This window comes from Oncorhynchus masou, unplaced genomic scaffold (assembly GCF_036934945.1).
Source record: "Oncorhynchus masou masou isolate Uvic2021 unplaced genomic scaffold, UVic_Omas_1.1 unplaced_scaffold_2338, whole genome shotgun sequence".
Lineage (NCBI taxonomy): Eukaryota > Metazoa > Chordata > Actinopteri > Salmoniformes > Salmonidae > Oncorhynchus > Oncorhynchus masou.
Window position 1 is genome coordinate 44,638 of NW_027008800.1, and position 24,983 is coordinate 69,620.

General features: G+C 42.9%; 1 protein-coding gene across 1 annotated transcript; it reads right to left on the reverse strand.

The window, feature by feature from the left end:
* Positions 1-10,711: 10,711 nt before the first annotated feature.
* On the reverse strand, positions 10,712-22,678 carry LOC135533362 (inositol polyphosphate-4-phosphatase type I A-like; the record flags this gene model as incomplete). The annotated part of the gene is made up of 15 exons (XM_064960711.1): positions 10,712-10,793; positions 11,171-11,325; positions 11,487-11,599; positions 11,710-11,807; positions 12,546-12,813; positions 13,427-13,550; positions 13,775-13,947; positions 14,142-14,180; positions 14,290-14,430; positions 15,251-15,401; positions 18,849-19,154; positions 19,486-19,669; positions 19,792-19,809; positions 20,278-20,386; positions 22,574-22,678. Coding segments are annotated over 15 exons (2,012 nt in total), but the record flags the coding sequence as incomplete, so codon positions are not given.
* Positions 22,679-24,983: the final 2,305 nt, after the last annotated feature.

Consider the following 24,983-nt stretch of genomic DNA (forward strand, 5'->3'; position numbering starts at 1 on the left):
AACCTAGCCACTATGATACATTAACACAGGGTGAAGCAGATCAAATATAACCTAGCCACTATGATACATTAACACAGAGGCAGATCAAATATAACCTAGCCACTATGATACATTAACACAGGGTGAAGCAGATCAAATATAACCGAGCCACTATGATACATTAACACAGAGGCAGATCAAATATAACCTAGCCACTATGATACATTAACACAGAGGCAGATCAAATATAACCTAGCCACTATGATACATTAACACAGGGTGAGGCAGATCAAATATAGCCTAGCCACCATGATACATTAACACAGGGTGAGGCATATCAAATATAACCTAGCCACTATGATACATTAACACAGGGTGAGGCAGATCAAATATAACCTAGCCACTATGATACATTAACACAGGGTGAGGCAGAACAAATATAACCTAGCCACTATGATACATTAACACAGGGTGAGGCAGATCAAATATAACCTAGCCACTATGATACATTAACACAGGGTGAAGCAGATCAAATATAACCGAGCCACTATGATACATTAACACAGAGGCAGATCAAATATAACCTAGCCACTATGATACATTAACACAGAGGCAGATCAAATATAACCTAGCCACTATGATACATTAACACAGGGTGAGGCAGATCAAATATAACCTAGCCACCATGATACATTAACACAGGGCGAGGCATATCAAATATAACCTAGCCACTATGATACATTAACACAGGGTGAGGCAGATCAAATATAACCTAGCCACTATGATACATTAACACAGGGTGAGGCAGATCAAATATAACCTAGCCACTATGATACATTAACACAGGGTGAGGCAGATCAAATATAACCTAGCCACTATGATACATTAACACAGGGTGAAGCAGATCAAATATAACCGAGCCACTATGATACATCAACACAGAGGCAGATCAAATATAACCAAGCCACTATGATACATTAACACAGAGGCAGATCAAATATAACCTAGCCACTATGATACATTAACAGAGGGTGAAGCAGATCAAATATAACCGAGCCACTATGATAAATTAATACAGGGTGAGGCAGATCAAATATAACCGAGCCACTATGATACATTAACACAGGGTGAGGCAGATCAAAAATAACCTAGCCACTATGATACATTAACACAGGGTGAAGCAGATCAAATATAACCGAGCCACTATGATACATTAACACAGGGTGAGGCAGATCAAATATAACCTAGCCACTATGATACATTAACACAGGGTGAAGCAGATCAAATATAACCTAGCCACTATGATACATTAACACAGAGGCAGATCAAATATAACCTAGCCTCTATGATACATTAACACAGAGGCAGATCAAATATAACCTAGCCACTATGATACATTAACACAGGGTGAAGCAGATCAAATATAACCTAGCCACTATGATACATTAACACAGAGGCAGATCAAATATAACCTAGCCTCTATGATACATTAACACAGAGGCAGATCAAATATAACCTAGCCTCTATGATACATTAACACAGAGGCAGATCAAATATAACCTAGCCACTATGATACATTAACACAGGGTGAAGCAGATCAAAAATAACCTAGCCACTATGATACATTAACACAGAGGCAGATCAAATATAACCTAGCCACTATGATACATTAACACAGGGTGAGGCAGATCAAATATAACCTAGCCACCATGATACATTAACACAGGGTGAGGCATATCAAATATAACCTAGCCACTATGATACATTAACACAGAGGCAGATCAAATATGACCTAGCCACTATGATACATTAACACAGGGTGAAGCAGATCAAATATAACCTAGCCACTATGATACATTAACACAGAGGCAGATCAAATATAACCTAACCACTATGATACATTAACACAGGGTGAAGCAGATCAAATATAACCGAGCCACTATGATACATTAACACAGAGGCAGATCAAATATAACCTAGCCACTATGATACATTAACACAGAGGCAGATCAAATATAACCTAGCCACTATGATACATTAACACAGAGGCAGATCAAATATAACCTAGCCACTATGATACATTAACACAGAGGCAGATCAAATATAACCTAGCCACTATGATACATTAACACAGGGTGAAGCAGATCAAATATAGCCGAGCCACTATGATACATTAACACAGGGTGAGGCAGATCAAATATAACCTAGCCACTATGATACATTAACACAGGGTGAAGCAGATCAAATATAACCGAGCCACTATGATACATTAACACAGAGGCAGATCAAATATAACCAAGCCTCTATGATACATTAACACAGAGGAAGATCAAATATAACCTAGCCACTATGATACATTAACACAGGGTGAAGCAGATCAAATATAACCTAGCCACTATGATACATTAACACAGAGGCAGATCAAATATAACCTAGCCACTATGAAACATTAACAAAGAGGCAGATCAAATATAACCTAGCCTCTATGATACATTAACACAGAGGCAGATCAAATATAACCTAGCCACTATGATACATTAACACAGAGGCAGATCAAATATAACCTAGCCACTATGATACATTAACACAGGGTGAAGCAGATCAAATATAACCTAGCCACTATGATACATTAACACAGAGGCAGATCAAATATGACCTAGCCACTATGATACATTAACACAGGGTGAAGCAGATCAAATATAACCGAGCCACTATGATACATTAACACAGAGGCAGATCAAATATAACCTAGCCACTATGATACATTAACACAGAGGCAGATCAAATATAACCTAGCCACTATGATACATTAACACAGGGTGAGGCAGATCAAATATAACCTAGCCACTATGATACATTAACACAGGGTGAGGCAGATCAAATATAACCTAGCCACTATGATACATTAACACAGGGTGAAGCAGATCAAATATAACCGAGCCACTATGATACATTAACACAGAGGCAGATCAAATATAACCAAGCCACTATGATACATTAACACAGAGGCAGATCAAATATAACCTAGCCACTATGATACATTAACACAGGGTGAAGCAGATCAAATATAACCGAGCCACTATGATAAATTAATACAGGGTGAGGCAGATCAAATATAACCGAGCCACTATGATACATTAACACAGGGTGAGGCAGATCAAAAATAACCTAGCCACTATGATACATTAACACAGGGTGAAGCAGATCAAATATAACCGAGCCACTATGATACATTAACACAGGGTGAGGCAGATCAAATATAACCTAGCCACTATGATACATTAACACAGGGTGAAGCAGATCAAATATAACCTAGCCACTATGATACATTAACACAGAGGCAGATCAAATATAACCTAGCCACTATGATACATTAACACAGGGTGAAGCAGATCAAATATAACCTAGCCACTATGATACATTAACACAGAGGCAGATCAAATATAACCTAGCCTCTATGATACATTAACACAGAGGCAGATCAAATATAACCTAGCCTCTATGATACATTAACACAGAGGCAGATCAAATATAACCTAGCCACTATGATACATTAACACAGGGTGAAGCAGATCAAAAATAACCTAGCCACTATGATACATTAACACAGGGTGAAGCAGATCAAATATAACCGAGCCACTATGATACATTAACACAGGGTGAGGCAGATCAAATATAACCTAGCCACTATGATACATTAACACAGGGTGAAGCAGATCAAATATAACATAGCCACTATGATACATTAACACAGAGGCAGATCAAATATAACCTAGCCTCTATGATACATTAACACAGAGGCAGATCAAATATAACCTAGCCACTAAGATACATTAACACAGGGTGAAGCAGATCAAATATAACCTAGCCACTATGATACATCAACACAGAGGCAGATCAAATATAACCTAGCCACTATGATACATTAACACAGAGGCAGATCAAATATAACCTAGCCACTATGATACATTAACACAGAGGCAGATCAAATATAACCTAGCCACTATGATACATTAACACAGGGTGAGGCAGATCAAATATAACCTAGCCACCATGATACATTAACACAGGGTGAGGCATATCAAATATAACCTAGCCACTATGATACATTAACACAGGGTGAGGCAGATCAAATATAACCTAGCCACTATGATACATTAACACAGGGTGAGGCAGATCAAATATAACCTAGCCACTATGATACATTAACACAGGGTGAAGCAGATCAAATATAACCTAGCCACTATGATACATTAACACAGAGGCAGATAAAATATAACCTAGCCTCTATGATACATTAACACAGAGGCAGATCAAATATAACCTAGCCACTATGATACATTAACACAGGGTGAAGCAGATCAAATATAACCTAGCCACTATGATACATTAACACAGAGGCAGATCAAATATAACCTAGCCACTATGATACATTAACACAGGGTGAAGCAGATCAAATATAACCGAGCCACTATGATACATTAACACAGAGGCAGATCAAATATAACCTAGCCACTATGATACATTAACACAGAGGCAGATCAAATATAACCTAGCCACTATGATACATTAACACAGGGTGAGGCAGATCAAATATAACCTAGCCACTATGATACATTAACACAGGGTGAGGCAGATCAAATATAACCTAGCCACTATGATACATTAACACAGGGTGAAGCAGATCAAATATAACCTAGCCACTATGATACATTAACACAGAGGCAGATCAAATATAACCGAGCCACTATGATACATTAACACAGAGGCAGATCAAATATAACCTAGCCACTATGATACATTAACACAGGGTGAAGCAGATCAAATATAACCGAGCCACTATGATAAATTAACACAGGGTGAGGCAGATCAAATATAACCGAGCCACTATGATACATTAACACAGGGTGAGGCAGATCAAAAATAACCTAGCCACTATGATACATTAACACAGGGTGAAGCAGATCAAATATAACCGAGCCACTATGATACATTAACACAGGGTGAGGCAGATCAAATATAACCTAGCCACTATGATACATTAACACAGGGTGAAGCAGATCAAATATAACCTAGCCACTATGATACATTAACACAGAGGCAGATCAAATATAACCTAGCCTCTATGATACATTAACACAGAGGCAGATCAAATATAACCTAGCCACTATGATACATTAACACAGGGTGAAGCAGATCAAGTATAACCTAGCCACTATGATACATTAACACAGAGGCAGATCAAATATAACCTAGCCTCTATGATACATTAACACAGAGGCAGATCAAATATAACCTAGCCTCTATGATACATTAACACAGAGGCAGATCAAATATAACCTAGCCACTATGATACATTAACACAGGGTGAAGCAGATCAAAAATAACCTAGCCACTATGATACATTAACACAGGGTGAAGCAGATCAAATATAACCGAGCCACTATGATACATTAACACAGGGTGAGGCAGATCAAATATAACCTAGCCACTATGATACATTAACACAGGGTGAAGCAGATCAAATATAACCTAGCCACTATGATACATTAACACAGAGGCAGATCAAATATAACCTAGCCACTATGATACATTAACACAGAGGCAGATCAAATATAACCTAGCCTCTATGATACATTAACACAGAGGCAGATCAAATATAACCTAGCCACTATGATACATTAAAACAGAGGCAGATCAAATATAACCTAGCCACTATGATACATTAACACAGGGTGAGGCAGATCAAATATAACCTAGCCACCATGATACATTAACACAGGGTGAGGCATATCAAATATAACCTAGCCACTATGATACATTAACACAGGGTGAGGCAGATCAAATATAACCTAGCCACTATGATACATTAACACAGGGTGAGGCAGATCAAATATAACCTAGCCACTATGATACATTAAAACAGAGGCAGATCAAATATAACCTAGCCACTATGATACATTAACACAGAGGCAGATAAAAAATAACCTAGCCTCTATGATACATTAACACAGAGGCAGATCAAATATAACCTAGCCACTATGATACATTAACACAGGGTGAAGCAGATCAAATATAACCTAGCCACTATGATACATTAACACAGAGGCAGATCAAATATAACCTAGCCACTATGATACATTAACACAGGGTGAAGCAGATCAAATATAACCGAGCCACTATGATACATTAACACAGAGGCAGATCAAATATAACCTAGCCACTATGATACATTAACACAGAGGCAGATCAAATATAACCTAGCCACTATGATACATTAACACAGGGTGAGGCAGATCAAATATAGCCTAGCCACCATGATACATTAACACAGGGTGAGGCATATCAAATATAACCTAGCCACTATGATACATTAACACAGGGTGAGGCAGATCAAATATAACCTAGCCACTATGATACATTAACACAGGGTGAGGCAGATCAAATATAACCTAGCCACTATGATACATTAACACAGGGTGAGGCAGATCAAATATAACCTAGCCACTATGATACATTAACACAGGGTGAAGCAGATCAAATATAACCGAGCCACTATGATACATTAACACAGAGGCAGATCAAATATAACCGAGCCACTATGATACATTAACACAGAGGCAGATCAAATATAACCTAGCCACTATGATACATTAACACAGGGTGAAGCAGATCAAATATAACCTAGCCACTATGATACATTAACACAGGGTGAGGCAGATCAAATATAACCGAGCCACTATGATACATTAACACAGGGTGAGGCAGATCAAAAATAACCTAGCCACTATGATACATTAACACAGGGTGAAGCAGATCAAATATAACCGAGCCACTATGATACATTAACACAGGGTGAGGCAGATCAAATATAACCTAGCCACTATGATACATTAACACAGGGTGAAGCAGATCAAATATAACCTAGCCACTATGATACATTAACACAGAGGCAGATCAAATATAACCTAGCCTCTATGATACATTAACACAGAGGCAGATCAAATATAACCTAGCCACTATGATACATTAACACAGGGTGAAGCAGATCAAATATAACCTAGCCACTATGATACATTAACACAGAGGCAGATCAAATATAACCTAGCCTCTATGATACATTAACACAGAGGCAGATCAAATATAACCTAGCCTCTATGATACATTAACACAATTTGAAGCAGATCAAATATAACCGAGCCACTTTGATACATTAACACAGGGTGAGGCAGATCAAATATAACCTAGCCACTATGATACATTAACACAGGGTGAGGCAGATCAAATATAACCTAGCCACTATGATACATTAACACAGGGTGAAGCAGATCAAATATAACCGAGCCACTATGATACATTAACACAGGGTGAAGCAGATCAAATATAACCGAGCCACTATGATACATTAACACAGGGTGAGGCATATCAAATATAACCTAGCCACTATGATACATTAACACAGGGTGAAGCAGATCAAATATAACCTAGCCACTATGATACATTAACACAGAGGCAGATCAAATATAACCTAGCCTCTATGATACATTAACACAGAGGCAGATCAAATATAACCTAGCCACTATGATACATTAACACAGAGGCAGATCAAATATAACCTAGCCTCTATGATACATTAACACAGGGTGAGGCAGATCAAATATAACCTAGCCTCTATGATACATTAACACAGAGGCAGATCAAATATAACCTAGCCACTACGATACATTAACACAGGGTGAAGCAGATCAAATATAACCTAGCCACTATGATACATTAACACAGAGGCAGATCAAATATAGCCTAGCCTCTATGATACATTAACACAGAGGCAGATCAAATATAACCTTGCCTCTATGATACATTAACACAGGGTGAGGCAGATCAAATATAACCTAGCCACTATGATACATTAACACAGGGTGAGGCAGATCAAATATAACCTAGCCACTATGATACATTACATTTACATTTACATTTAAGTCATTTAGCAGACGCTCTTATCCAGAGCGACTAACAAATTGGTGAATTCACCTTCTGACATCCAGTGGAACAGCCACTTTACAATAGTGCATCTAAATCATTTAAGGGGGGGTGAGAAGGATTACTTATCCTATCCTAGGTATTCCTTGAAGAGGTGGGGTTTCAGGTGTCTCCGGAAGGTGGTGATTGACTCCGCTGTCCTGGCGTCTTGAGGGAGTTTGTTCCACCATTGGGGGCCAGAGCAGCGAACAGTTTTGACTGGGCTGAGTGGGAACTGTACTTCCTCAGTGGTAGGGAGGCGAGCAGGCCAGAGGTGGATGAACGCAGTGCCCTTGTTTGGGTGTAGGGCCTGATCAGAGCCTGGAGGTACTCCGGTGCCGTTCCCTCACAGCTCCGTAGGCAAGCACCATGGTCTTGTAGCGGATGCGAGCTTCAGCTGGAAGCCAGTGGAGAGAGCGGAGGAGCGGGGTGACGTGAGAGAACTTGGGAAGGTTGAACACCAGACGGGCTGCGGCGTTCTGGATGAGTTGTAGGGGTTTAATGGCACAGGCAGGGAGCCCAGCCAACAGCGAGTTGCAGTAATCCAGACGGGAGATGACAAGTGCCTGGATTAGGACCTGCGCCGCTTCATGTGTGAGGCAGGGTCGTACTCTGCGGATGTTGTAGAGCATGAACCTACAGGAACAGAGGCAGATCAAATATAACCTAGCCTCTATGATACATTAACACAGGGTGAGCCAGATCAAATATAACATAGCCACCATGATACATTAACACAGGGTGAGGCAGATCAAATATAACCTAGCCACTATTATACATTAACACAGAGGCAGATCAAATATAACCTAGCCTCTATAATACATTAACACAGAGGCAGATCAAATATAACCTAGCCACTATGATACATTAACACAGGGTGAGGCAGATCAAATATAACCTAGCCACTATGATACATTAACACAGAGGCAGATCAAATATAACCTAGCCACTATGATACATTAACACAGGGTGAGGCAGATCAAATATAACCTCGCCACTATGATACATTAACACAGAGGCATATCAAATATATCACAGAATATGGTGAAACAGTTTACTGCTCATATTTTAATTTTAAGTTACAGAGTTGAGGGGGAAAGCACATTTTACAGCAAAGCCTGTACCTGTACAGATACAGATGTTTTCACCTGAAAGTGTGTGGCTCAATACATAAAGAAAAATACATGACATGTCAAATTAAATGGATAAAACCCGCAGCATTTTGACAACTTTTTTCAGCAATTTTCAGTGCATCAATCAGCATCAATAATATTCAGCAAAATAAAGTTTAAAAATGTTTACCTAAATAAAAATAAACTGTCTCTGTAATGTGCAATAAAAGCTATAGATAAACAAGGTAACAGAAGCTAGTGAGGGGTTCACAGTACAATTTAACGCATAACGCTGTGCATTTTAAACAGACTTCTTTCTATGCAGTGTACCTGTCCATTATATCCAAACGTACAATAATAATGTAAGGCTTTTCTATCTAACGCATTCAACAGTAAGACACTTCTGTTTCTCTCCATCGGTTGTAGAAATAAAGCCGTGTTTTGTTGGTCCTGCGGTGGTCCAGTCCGCCAGGCGCCCGCTGCAGCGTCAGAGTGAGTTAGCTTCTATCAGTGTTGTAGTATTCCTCTGGGGTTCTTAAAGGAGATGAAACTCGCAGAGAAAAGCTGCCGACATCATATTTCTTAACACTGGTCCTTACTCTAAGCTAATATGTTATAGTTTGACTGAGTCTACAGTTTGATTTAAAGTTAATATGCCTACCACCTAGGTCATGGATCTAAACATTACTTTATGAACAGACAGGGGTTTGGGGGGAGTGCAAGATTTGGATACTATGTTATTTTTCAGTTGAATACAATCTACAAGCATGTGATCATATATTTGAATTGAGTTGTTTTTGGATGAATTTGGTTATGTGTGAACCCCATCCATGCTTGCATCTAATATAATGGAGCATTGTACCATGCACTCAATGACAAGATATAAAACATAAAATAAACATGCAGTGGCCAAGGGACAGATGAACCCAGTCACTGCAACTGTTTGACTCAGTAGAAAAACCAAAACAGAGCATAGTGGTGCTCCATTTTGCACTAACCCTGTCCAGTAGCTGCATTATCAAATACGTTTGGGATGGGTCTTCATACATCACAGATACACGTGTCTACATCTAATCCTTGTGTACAATCATGAGCAAATAACACACTGATGCTCTGTACACAAAGGTTTTGTTCTCTTTAAATTTACTTAAATTTAATTTTCACTTTGAAGTTCCATGAGAGACAGTGGTAAGAACCCAGGCCACATGATAAGAGCTCTAAATACAACTAAAACAACTGCAGCTCTAGAACTAAAGTGTTTTTTACATCAATACAATCTGTGAGGATCTATTTCAAAAGCTGTTTTTAAGTTGTTGTTGTTGTTGTTGTGTGCTTGTAGTGGTTATCATACCATAACGCAGAGATACTAATCGCAAAGGAGGGGGAAGCGCTATCAATCTACCACAGATAACATCAACAGTGAGTCAGCACTATAGAAAGGGATCGGTTGCTTTCATGAAGTTATTTTGTTTTTATGTTGTTGCTGACGTTGACATTGTCTAGTCTCTGTCCCCTTCTATTGGCTACTTCGAGAGATGGGCAGCTGTCCAATCAGGTATCTACTTTCCCATAGGTGCCCTCAGGGGGCGGTACTGTTTAGGGAAAGGCCTTCAGCTGGAGGGAGCTGAAGGCGTATTTACGGCATCCTACATTCTTCATGGTGTTCTCCGTCTGCAGCCCTCACTGTTGGAAGGAGGAGAGGAGAGGAAAGAGAAGGAGGGGGAGGGAAGAAGAGGGGGAGGGGAGGGTAGAATAGGGAGGGGAGCAGAGAGGGAGAGAAGGAGAGAGGGAAAGGAGAGAAAAGGAGAGGAGAGAGACGGAAAGGAGGGTAGAGCGAATGAGAGGGGAAGGAGAGGAAAGAGAATGAGAGGGGGAGGGGAGGGAAGAGGCCAGGAGAGAGAAGGATAGGTGGAGGGTTTAAAATATAAATTGTAGATGGAGTTATATTACATAAAGTTATTATAAACATGGACAGAATTCTTTATTTTCTTCTAATTCTACATGGTAGACGTTACAATGTCTTGTCTCTTTTTGTTCAGGCAGTTGTGTGGCTGGCTCACCTGCGCATGCAGTCGAGGGCCTGGAAGAAGACCTGTGGGGCCATGGCGTGCTCCTGCTGGAGTATCAGACACTGCTCCAGGGTTAGAGACATGGCTGTACGATCCTTAGCACTCTTACAGCTGGTGAAACGCACGCCGTTCAGACGCCGACACACCTGGGAAGGGAGAGAGCGAGAGACAGGGAGAGAGAGAGAAAGAAGTGGGGAGCAGAGGAGAATGGGTGAGAGTAGAGAGTCAGGCAAAGACTTCAGCTCATTCAGAGTGCTACAAAATAGGATCTTGTGGAGAGAGAGAGAAAAAGGGAGAATGTCTCTACCTCCGCTGCCTGCCACAGGATCTCTACGTTCTTGCTCTTCCTGGCACTGATGTTCTGACCGAGCAGCTTCAGTAGCTCAGGCAGGCTGGTCTGACTACGGGTACGAGGGAGGCCTGAAGAGGAGAGAGAAGAGAGGATTATTGCACTGATGTACATTTTAGGAACCCGGTTGTTGCCCACTTAATTAGGGGTTGAGGTTAAGATGAGGTTGTGTATGACTCACAGTCCTCAGGCAGGACCTCTTTGTACTGCTCGTAGTAGGAGCTGAGACGAGCCATATTCTCCATGTTAATCACCTCCTGGAGAGATGTGTCTCCAAACCTATAAATACACAGATCGACAGACAGACAGATTGTATTTTATTCACGGTATTGCTCATTAAGCAAAGCTACAACACATCAGCATTTCTTAGCAAGCACTTTGTGCAACTCGTGATTATGGTATTACCACAAATATTAGCTGGGTGACGTTGCCATGGTAACACACCTTTTGACTACTCCTCTCTTACGTTGTGCTGCTGGTCCTCCCTCCATCACCTCTCCTCCCTCCCTCCATCCATCACCTCTCATCCCTCCCTCCATCACCTCTCCTCCCTCCCTCCCTCCCTCCCTCCCTCCCTCCCCTCCCTCCCTCCCCTCCCTCCCTCCCTCCCTCCCTCTCCCTCCCTCCCTCCCTCCCTCCCCCCCCTCCCTCCCTCCCTCCCTCCCCTCTCCTCCCTTCACCACCCCATCCATCACCTCTCCTCCCTTCACCACCCCTCCCTCCCTCCCTCCCTCCCTCCATCACCTCTCCTCCCTTCACCACCCCTCCATCACCTCTCCTCCCTCCCTCCCTCCATCACCTCCTCCCTTCACCACCATCCCTCCCTCCCTCCCCTCCCCTCTCCTCCCTTCATCAACCCTCCATCACCTCTCCTCCCTCCCTCCATCACCTCTCCTCCCTCCATCCACTCTCCTCCCTCCATCACCTCCATCACCACTCCTACCGTCACCCTCCAACACCCTCCATCACCTCTCCTCCTCCATCACCTCTCCTCATCTTTCCTCCCTCTCCACTCACTTCTCTGCCAGTGTCTGCTGTTCATTGATTCCCACATTGAAGAGAACAGGCTGCACCCGCAGCAGCATGCCGTTCTGGATCTCCCGCGGCAACGCATCAAACATCGGCGCTGGTAACGGAACCCTGACGTTGAAGCCGTCCCGGTTCCCGGTGATGACAGGCAGCATATCCGGGCCGAAGACCGAGGTTGCCTGGGTGACTTTAAAGGTGACGTTCCGCAGATCCATCACGCCAACACTCATGTCCTCCAACATGGCCAGCTCATCCCCTTTAAGATTGAAGAGAACAAGTGGTCAGAGTAGGTTTCAGTAGTCATAATTTAAGAGTAAGGGGTCAAAGTAGGTTTCAGTGGTCATAATTTAAGAGTAAGGGGTCAGAGTAGGTTTCAGTTCCTCCCCTTTAAGATTGAAGAGAGAAAGGGGTCAGAGTAGGTTTCAGTGGTCATAATTTAAGAGTAAGGGGTCAGAGTAGGTTTCAGTGGTCATAATTTAAGATTAAGGGGTCAGAGTAGGTTTCAGTGGTCATAATTTAAGAGTAAAGGGTCAGAGTAGGTTTTAGTGGTCATGATTTGAGAGAAAGGGGTCAGAGTAGGTTTCAGTGGTCATAATTTAAGAGAAAGGGATCAGAGTAGAATTCAGTTGTCATTTAAAAAATAAAAAAGTGGGTTTCAAATCAACATAATCATGTGTGTGTGTATTTTCATTAAAGAAAACACAAGGACGCACGCACACACACACACACACACACACACACACACACACACACACACACACACACACACACACACACACACACACACACACACACACACACACACACACACACACACACACACACACACACACACACACACACACACACACACACACACAGGAGGGTACCATAGGTGCTAAGCAGGCCCTCATGCTGGACCAGCAGGCCAATGGTGTGGAGCTGCCTGAGGAAGCCGTCGTCACAGAGACAGTTCCTCAGCTTGATGACGAAGCCACAGATCAGAGCTGACAGCTACATAGTGGAAAACACCAATACAACTGTCAATAACCTATACAACTATAATCATCTGTCAAACATCTATAATAACAATGTTATTGATCAATTCAATAACAATGTATATTATAGAACAGCAATTAAATCCATCTAGTTATGCTGCAGTGCAAGAGTGGTGTTGTGTGAGTGTGTACACACACATGCATGTACCTGCGCGTGTGTGTGTGTGTGTGTAAACCCACCGTCTGACAGAAGACCACATCTCTTCGGTACTGTAGCGTGAGGTTCATGGCGATGGTGGGAGCACTGTCCTGCATTAGGAGGAACACCATGGACTTCTTAGCCTTGTCACTCATCAGAGACACACACTCTGACAGGGTGGTCAGGAGAGGGTACAACACATCACTCCATTCACCTGGTACAGACAGGAGAGAGTTTATACAGTATATATGCACAGGTATTTACACACACACACACACACACACACACACACACACACACACACACACACACACACACACACACACACACACACACACACACACACACACACACACACACACACACACACACACACACACACACACACACACACACTCTTGCTCCTACCTGGGGAGGGCTTTTCTTTTTCTATGTCTGGGCTGCTGTCTAGAGGGGAGAGAAGAGCATAACATCAGTGTTATGACATCAGTGTTTATGTCTGCTAGTTAAAGAATTATGTTACAATATAGAACTGTCAAAGTGGCGGTGAACCTACAGTGCTTTTGTCTTTCATGGTTTGATTGACATGTGGTGCTCAGATGAGGGAATGATGGCAATGATGATGATGGAGGAAGAAGAGGTGATGAAGATGACGATCCAGGGTGTATCCAAAAGGCTTCCCTGTTTCCATGGATACCTCATGGGATTCACACACATTCACTTTTATCCCCTAACCTCAACTTCTAAACCGATACACCCACCCACTCACCCATCCACCCACCCAATCCACCTACCCACCCACCCACTCACCCACCCATCCACCCACCCAACCCACCTACCCACCCACTCACCTATCCACCCACCCACTCACCCATCCACCCACCCAACCCACCTACCCACCCACCCATCGAACCCACCCAACCCACCTACCCACCCACTCACCCATCCACCCACACAACCCACCTACCCACCCACTCCACCCACCCACTCACCCATCGAACCCACCCAACCCGCCTACCCACCCAACCCACCTACCCACCCACTCACCCATCCACCCACCCAACCCACCTACCCACCCACTCACCCATCCACCCACCCAACCCACCTACCCACCCACTCACCCATCCACCCACCCAACCCACCTACCCACCCACACACCTATCCACCCACACAACCCACCTACCCACCCACTCCACCCACCCACTCACCCATCGAACCCACCCAACCCGCCTACCCACCCAACCCACCTACCCACCCACTCACCCATCCACCCACCCAACCCACCTACCCACCCACTCACCCATCCACCCACCCAACCCACCTACCCACCCACCCATCAATCATTCCCAAACACAGGTTTTTGGACATTTTTGCAAATGCATTACAAATAAAAACTGAAATACCTTCCCTCAATCAGTTAGTTTGAAAATCAGGAGATGCAAGAATGTCTAGTTAAATAGCCTATTTCACTTCAATAGATCCATTTGACTAGTATGTGAATGTATGTGTATGTTTACTTCTCTTAGTAATGGTGTTGGTCAGCTGCTGAGCATCCAGGAACACATCCTCACTGCTGCTGTCACTCTGCAGCCTGTCTTTGGCCAGCAGTCTTTCCACCCTCTGGATCACACAGTCCAGACTCTTATCTACATTTAACCACACCTTCTCCTGGAGGGTAGAGAGGGTGGGTCAGAGGGCCGGGTGGAGGGAGAGCGACAGAAAGATAGAAGGATGAAATATGAAATAAACGTTGTATATACAGTCGTGGCCAGAAGTTTTGAGAATGACACAAATATTAATTTTCACAAAGTCTGCTGCCTCAATTTGTATGATGGCAATTTGCATATACTCCAGAATGTTATGAAGAGTGATCAGATGAATTGCAATTAATTGCAAACTCCCTATTTGCCATGCAAATAAACTGAATCCCCAAAATTAATTTCCACTGCATTTCAGCCCTGCCACAACAGGACCAGCTGAAATCATGTCAGTGATTCTCTCGTTAACTTCTTTGGGGTAGGGGGCAGTATTTGGTAGCTTGGCTGAAAAACGTGCCAAAATTAAGCTGCCTGCTACTCAGCCGTAAAAGCTAGAATATGCATATAATTAGTACATTTGGATAGAAAACACTCTGACGTTTCTAAAACTGTTTGAATGATAGTTTAACAGAACTCATATAGCAGGCAAACACCTTAGAAAAAATCCAACCAGGAAGTGGGAAATCTGAGGTTTGTAGTTTTTCAACTCAGCCCCTATTGATGATACAGGGTGATATTAGTTATGTTTCACTTCCCAAGGCTTCCACTAGATGTCAACAGTATTTACAACCTGTTTTGAGGATTCTACTCTAAAGGAGGGGCTCATAAGGGCTCTTTGAGTGAGTGGTCTGGCAGAGTGCCACAGCCTCGGTCTGGCAGAGTGCCACAGCCTCGGTCTGGCAGAGTGCCACAGCCTCGGTCTGGCAGAGTGCCACAGCCTCGGTCTGGGGCGCTAACGTGAAAGGTAGCTACGTTCCACTTCATTTGTACAGACAAAGGAATTGTCCGGTTGGAACATTAATGAAGTTTTATGTTAAAAACATCCTAAAGATTGATTCCATACTTAGTTTGGCATGTTTCTACGGGCTGTAACGGAACTTTCTGAACTTTTCATCCGACGTTCGGCGCGACATGAACGTGCGTTTGGATTTGTTTACCAAACGCCCTAACAAAAGAAAAAATATTTGGACATAAATGATGGACATTATCGAACAAATCAAACATTTATGGTGGAACTGGGATTCCTGGGAGTGCATTCTGATGAAGATTATCAAAGGTAAGTGAATATTTAAAATGCTATTTCTGAGTAATGTTGACTACCCAATATGGCGGGTATCTTTTTGGCTGCTTTGTTGTCTAAAGGCTTATTGTCTAAAGGCTCAGATTATTGCATGGTTTGCTTTCTCCGTAAAGTTTTTTTGAAATCTGACACAGCGAGAAGTTTAAGTTCCATGTATAATAGTCGTATCTTTATCGATGTTTATTATGAGTATTTCTGTAAATTGATGTGGCTCTCTGCAATATCACCGCATGTTTTAGAACTACTGAATGTAACACTCCAATGTAAACTCTCATTTACATTGGTTCATTTTAAATATGAACTTAATCAAACAAAACATACATGTATTGTGTAACATGAAGTCCTGTGAGTGTCATCTGATGAAGATCGTCAAAGGTTAGTGATTAATTGTATCTCTATTTCTGCTTTTTGTGACTCCTCTCTTTGGCTGGAAAAAATGGCTGTGTTTTTCTGTGGCTTGGTGGTGACCTAACATAATTGTTTGTGGTGCTTTCGCTGTAAATCCTTTTTGAAATCAGACACTGTGGCTGGATTAACGAGAATGGTATCTTTAAAATGGTGTAAAATACATGTATGCTTGAGGAATTTTAATTATGAGATTTTTGTTGTTTTGAATTTGGCGCCCTGCACTTTCACTGGCTGTTGCAGGGGGTTCCGCTAGACCTAGACAGGTTAACACAGGTGTGAGTGTTGACGAGGACAGGGCTGGAGATAACTCTGTCATGCTGATTGATTTCGAATAACAGACTGGAAGCGTCAAAAGGAGGGTGGTGCTTGGAATCATTGTTCTTCCTCTGTCAACCATGGTTACCTGCAAAGAAACACGTGCCGTCATCATTGCTTTGCCCAAAAAGGGCTTCACAGGTAAGAATGCTGCTGCCAGTAAGATTGCACCAAAATCAACCATTTATTGGATCATCAAGAACTTCAAGGAGAGCAGTTGAATTGTTGTGAAGAAGGCTTCAGGGTGCCCAAGAATGTCCAGCAAGCCCCAGGACCGTCTCCTAAAGTTAATTCAGCTGCAGGATAAGGACACCACCAGTACAGCTTGCTCAGGAATGGCAGCAGGCAAGTGTGAGTGCATCTCTTTATTTTACCTTTATTTAACTAGGCAAGTCAGTTAAGAACAAATTCTTATTTTCAATGATGGCCTAGGAACAGTGGGTTGAATGCCTGTTCAAGGGCAGAACAACAGATTTGTACCTTGTCAGTTCGGGGATTTGAACTTGCAACCTTTCGGTTACAAATCCAACGCTCTAACCACCAGGCTACCCTGCCGCCCCGCTCTAACTACTAGGCTATCTGCACGCACAGTGAGGCGAAGACTTTTGGAGGATGGCCTGGTGTCAAGAAGGGCAGTGAAGAAGCCACTTCTCTCCAGGAAAAACATCAGGGACAGACTGATATTCTGCAAAATGTACAGGGATTGGACTGCTGAGGACTGGGGTAAAGTCATTTTCTCTGATGAATCCCCTTTCCGATTGTTTGGGGCATCCGGAAAAAAGCTTGTCCGGAGAAGACAAGGTGAGTGCTACCATCAGTCCTGTCTCATGCCAGCAGTAAAGCATCCTGAGACCATTCATGTGTGGGGTTGCTTCTCAGCCAAGGGAGTGGGCTCACTCACAATTTTGCCTAAGAACACAGCCATGAATAAAGAATGGCACTAACACATCCTCCGAGAGCAACCTCTCCCAACCATCCAGGAATAGTTTGGTGATGAACAATGTCTTTTCCAGCATGATGGAGCACCTTGCCATAAGGCAAAAGTGATGACGAAGTGGCTCGGGGAACAAAACATCGATATTTTGGGTCCATGGCCAGGAAACTCCTCAGACCTTAATCCCATTGAGAACTTGTGGTCAATCCTCAAGAGGTGGGTGGACAAACAAAACCCCAAAAATTCTGACAAACTCCAAGCATTGATTATGCAAGAATGGGCTGCCATCAGTCAGGACGTGGCCCAGAAGTTAATTGACAGCATGCCAGAGTGGATTGCAGAGGTCTTGAAAAAGAAGTGTCATCACTACAAATATTGACTCTTTGCATCAACTTCATGTAATTGTCAATAAAAGCCTTTGACACTTATGAAATGCTTGTAATTCTACTTCAGTATTCCATAGTAACATCTGACAAAAATATCTAAAGACACTGAAGATGCAAGCTTTGTGAATATGTATATTTGTGTCATTCTCAAAACTTCAGGCCCAGACCGTACATTCTATACAATATTGTTGTTATTCTCAATTGTTAAAAAGAAAATGATCAATGTCTCCTTACCCAGTCATCCTCATGCCAGTCAGCCTGTAGGGAGGAGCGCTTGCCTCTCCCCCTCTCTCCCTCCACATATACTGAGTGGCGAGGGGAGATGGAGTGACGCGAGGGGGAGGTGGATTGGCGTGAGGGGGAGGTAGAGGAGCGACAGGGTGAGGTAGATGAGCGACAGGGGGAGCGGGATGGAGAGGGGGTGAGGGACGATGGGGAGGGAGTGCCCTTCTGGATGATGCATTCTGGCCGGGCGGCAGTAAGGGCTAGGATGGCTGAGGACAGCAGCTTAGAGTCACAGACTGTCACCAACTGACGAGTCTGGAGAAGGGGAGAGAGATGGAGGAGAGACATGGAGGAGAGAGGGAGAAGAGGAGAGAGATGGAGGAGAGGCAGGGAGAGAAGAGAAAGGGAGAGGAGAGAGATGGAGGAGAGACATGGAGGAGAGGCAGGGAGTGAGATGGAATAGAGACAGGGGGGGGGGGGACAGGGAGTGGAGGAGACAGGGAAAAATACAGTATAATAGTGTGTATTAATACAGTGAAATACATTCATTGCATAGATACATGAGGGCATTTCTCAATGCTTCTTTCCCTTCTCTTCGCCCTCCCTCCTTCTCCTTCCCTCCTCTCTCCCTCTCCCCCTCTCCTACCTTCTCAGAGAGGATGGCGAGGGTTCTCTCTAGAGCGTTGGCTGAGCGTTCCTTGGCAGCGCGGGACAAACGTTCAGTGTAGTAGCAAACCTGAGTCTTCAAAGTGTTGACCTGACCAATCAGCTCCTTCGCTCTCAACACATCCCGAGGCAGGTAGGCCACCGGCTTAGAGCTAGACACAGAACTGAGAGAAAGAGATCCGGAGTGAAAAGGTGCTGACACGTGCAGATTTAAAACAATGTTATACAGAGCATAAACACATCTACCCACAATGCATGCATAAACAGACCAGGTGACAGAGCTCACCATTCCTCCTCATATGCGCTGATCAGAAAGCAAGAAAAAAAGGACACAATTCAGTCAAAGGTTCTACATCTAAATCAATGATAACAATGAAATGTGGAACTGTTGTGCCTATAGCAGGATTTCTTGATTGGCCCCAATTGATATTATTCGGACCCCAAAATCTTCTCAGCAAAAAATATAGAAAGAAATTGATAGTTTTGGTTGGACATAAAAGCCTGTACAATCACCAGGGAGTCATCTGAAAATGATTTAAATTACAAAATCTGTTCTCAAGTATTCCCATGCATGAATAGAGAGGCAAATGTGATCATATCCCAATGTGATCAAGGTGAGAAGTTATTCTTTCTTTGTCAAATAGTTTATCTGTTTGGGCTTTGTGTACAAATGATTTAGAACTATGCTCCGGCCCCCAACCATTAACTCAAGGAAAAACAGAGTCTGCGACTGAAAGTAATTCGGGACAGCTGGTCTATTGCCCATACTCACTGTTTCCTAGCCTCCTCAAACTTGTGGATGAGTTTCCGGAGACCACAGTGCTTAAAGCCTTGGTAGTGGGCTGCTGGGGCCCCTATAGTTACTACGTCATAGGTCCTGTCTAGGAAAGGAGACGGAGGGAAGTGGAGGGAGAGGGGAGGGAGGAGGAGAGAGGGGAGAAAGGGAGGTGGAGGGGAAGAGAGTACTTTTAGACAGATATAAACAGAGAATTACATTGAGCCAGATGGATATAATTATGGATATATAGGACATAGAGACTGATAGATTTACCAGGTCCCCTACCATAGAGACCGATAGATTTACCAGGTCCCCTACCATAGAGACTGATAGATTTACCAGGTCCCGTACCATAGAGACTGATAGATATAACAGGTCCCCTACCATAGAGACTGATAGATATAACAGGTCCCTACCATAGAGACCGATAGATATAACAGGTCCCCTACCATAGAGAATGATAGATATAACACATCCCTACCATAGAGACTGATAGATATAACAGGTCCCTACCATAGAGACCGATAGATATAACAGGTCCCCTACCATAGAGACTGATAGATATAACAGGTCCCTACCATAGAGACCGATAGATATAACAGGTCCCTTACCATAGAGACTGATAGATATAACAGGTCCCCTACCATAGAGACTGATAGATATAACAGGTCCCCTACCATAGAGACTGATAGATATAACAGGTCCCCTACCATAGAGACCGATAGATATAACAGGTCCCCTACCATAGAGACCGATAGATATAACAGGTCCCCTACCATAGAGACTGATAGATATAACAGGTCCCCTACCATAGAGACCGATAGATATAGCAGGTCCCCTACCATAGAGACTGATAGATATAACAGGTCCCTTACCATAGAGACTGATAGATATAACAGGTCCCTTACCATAGAGAATGATAGATATAACAGGTCCCCTACCATAGAGACCGATAGATATAACAGGTCCCTACCATAGAGACTGATAGATATAACAGGTCCCCTACCATAGAGACCGATAGATTTACCAGGTCCCCTACCATAGAGACTGATAGATATAACAGGTCCCCTACCATAGAGACTGATAGATATAACAGGTCCCCTACCATAGAGACTGATAGATATAACAGGTCCCTACCATAGAGACTGATAGATATAACAGGTCCCCTACCATAGAGACCGATAGATATAACAGGTCCCCTACCATAGAGACTGATAGATATAACAGGTCCCCTACCATAGAGACTGATAGATATAACAGGTCCTCTACCATAGAGACTGATAGATATAACAGGTCTTCTACCATAGAGACTGATAGATATAACAGGTCCCCTACCATAGAGACTGATAGATATAACAGGTCCCCTACCATAGAGACTGATAGATATAACAGGTCCCCTACCATAGAGACCGATAGATATAACAGGTCCCCTCCCATAGAGACCGATAGATATAACAGGTCCCCTAAAATAAAGACTGATAGATATAACAGGTCCCCTACCATAGAGACCGATAGATATAACAGGTCCCCTACCATAGAGACCGATAGATATAACAGGTCTCCTACCATAGAGACTGATAGATATAACAGGTCCCCTACCATAGAGACCGATAGATATAACAGGTCCCCTAGCATAGAGACTGATAGATATAACAGGTCCCCTACCATAGAGACCGATAGATATAACAGGTCCCCTACCATAGAGACTGATAGATATAACAGGTCCCCTACCATAGAGACCGATAGATATAACAGGTCCCCTACCATAGAGACTGATAGATATAACAGGTCCCCTACCATAGAGACCGATAGATATAACAGGTCTCCTACCATAGAGACTGATAGATATAACAGGTCCCTTACCATAGAGACTGATAGATATAACAGGTCCCCTACCATAGAGACTGATAGATATAACAGGTCCCCTACCATAGAGACCGATAGATATAACAGGTCCCCTACCATAGAGACTGATAGATATAACAGGTCCCCTACCATAGAGACCGATAGATATAACAGGTCCCCTACCATAGAGACTGATAGATATAACACATCCCTACCATAGAGACTGATAGATATAACAGGTCCCCTACCATAGAGACCGATAGATATAACAGGTCTCCTACCATAGAGACTGATAGATATAACAGGTCCCTTACCATAGAGACTGATAGATATAACAGGTCCCCTACCATAGAGACCGATAGATATAACAGGTCCCCTTCCATAGAGACTGATAGATATAACACATCCCTACCATAGAGACTGATAGATATAACAGGTCCCCTACCATAGCCAGACTCTCCTTGTACTCTCATCCTCTGGACGTGCAGGTTAGTGGGGATGAACTCCAGCTTCTTCTCTGCTTTCAGAGTGCTGGATTTAAAGGATGGACCTGGAAGAGGAGTAGGTTGGAAATGTTATGATGATGCCGACTACTGATAGTCTCTTCCTGTATGTTACTGATACTTCATGTATGTTACTGATACTTCCTGTATGTTACTGATACTTCCTGTATGTTACTGATACTTCCTGTATGTTACTGATAGTCTCTACCTGTATGTTACTGATACTTCCTGTATGTTACTGATAGTCTCTTCCTGTATGTTACTAATACTTCCTGTATGTTACTGATACTTCCTGTATGTTACTGATACTTCATGTATGTTACTGATACTTCCTGTATGTTACTGATAGTCTCTACCTGTATGTTACTGATACTTCCTGTATGTTACTGATACTTCCTGTATGTTACTGATAGTATCTACCTGTATGTTACTGATACTTCATGTATGTTATTGATTCTTCCTGTATGTTACTGATACTTCCTGTATGTTACTGATACTTCCTGTATGTTACTGATACTTCCTGTATGTTACTGATAGACTCTTCCTGTATGTTACTGATACTTCCTGTATGTTACTGATACTTCCTGTATGTTACTGATACTTCCTGTATGTTACTGATACTTCCTGTATGTTACTGATACTTCCTGTATGTTATTGATTCTTCCTGTTTGTTACTGATACTTCATGTATGTTACTGATACTTCCTGTATGTTACTGATTCTTCCTGTATGTTACTGATACTTCATGTATGTTACTGATACTTCCTGTATGTTACTGATACTTCATGTGTGTTATTGATTCTTCCTGTATGTTACTGATACTTCATGTATGTTACTGATACTTCCTGTATGTTACTGATACTTCATGTATGTTATTGATTCTTCCTGTATGTTACTGATACTTCCTGTATGTTACTGATACTTCCTGTAACATACGTTACTGATACTTCCTGTAACATACGTTACTGATACTTCCTGTTTGTTACTGATACTTCATGTATGTTACTGATACTTCCTGTATGTTACTGATTCTTCCTGTATGTTACTGATACTTCATGTATGTTACTGATACTTCCTGTATGTTACTGATACTTCATGTATGTTATTGATTCTTCCTGTATGTTACTGATACTTCATGTATGTTACTGATATTTCCTGTATGTTACTGATACTTCCTGTCATGTCTTATTATGTCTGTTCCTGTCCTTTCTCTTCACTCTGTCTCTCTCTGCTGGTCTTATTAGGTTACCTTCTCTTTCTCTCCTTCTCCAGCTGTTCCTCATCTCCCCTAACTAGCTCGTTCACCCTTTCCCCACCTGTTCCCTTTTTTCCCTCTGATTAGGTCTCTATTTCTCTCTGTTCCTGCTACTTTCGGTATCAGATTCTCGTTTGTGTTTCTGTGCCAGAAGCAAGCTATCGTCTCGTTTGCTTCCTCCTAGTCCTATCTTGTCGGAGTCTGCCTGGCAGGTGCATCCTGTACACTACTAACTATCTTTTGTTTGCACCGTGTCCAGTTCATCATTTGCTACGTGTGATCAGCTACCACCGTTCCTCTGTGACCCGCACCGACCCTGAGCGACCTGCAGCCTGTCGCCGCTACCCAGCTATTCATCAGAGGGACTTTATGTTTCATTTGTCGCCCTCTCTGCGGGTAGTCTATTGTGCCATTTGACAACGTCGGAAGAGGATCTATGCCATTCCTGTTTTTCATTAAAAGAACTCTGTTTCTGTAAAACCGCTTTTGGGTCTTCACTCAAGTACATAACAGAAGAATCTGACCAAGAATGGACCCAGCGGCTCCGGACCCTTTTCTCGGTTCCGTTATTTCCGCTGAGGGCATTAAGATGGATCCCGCTAAGGTCCAGGCTGTCATTGATTGGCCCGTCCCTAAGTCACGCGTGGAGCTGCAGCGCTTCCTTGGCTTCGCGAATTTCTATCGTCGTTTCATCCGTAATTTCGGTCAGGTGGCAGCTCCCCTCACAGCCCTTACTTCTGTTAAGACGTGCTTTAAGTGGTCCGTTTCCGCCCAGGGAGCTTTTGATCTTCTCAAGAATCGTTTTTACTTCCGCACCTATTCTTGTTACACCTGACATCTCTAGACAGTTTGTTGTTGAGGTTGACGCGTCAGAGGTGGGCGTGGGAGCCATTCTTTCTCAGCGCTCCCCTTCTGACGGCAAGGTCCATCCTTGCGCGTTTTTTTCTCATCGCTTATCGCGGTCGAACGTAACTATGATGTTGGTAACGCGAACTGCTCGCCATCCGCTTAGCCTAGGCGAATGGCGACAGTGGTTGGAGGGGGCGACCGCTCTTTTTGTCGTTTGGACTGACCATAGGAACCTTGAGTACATCCGTT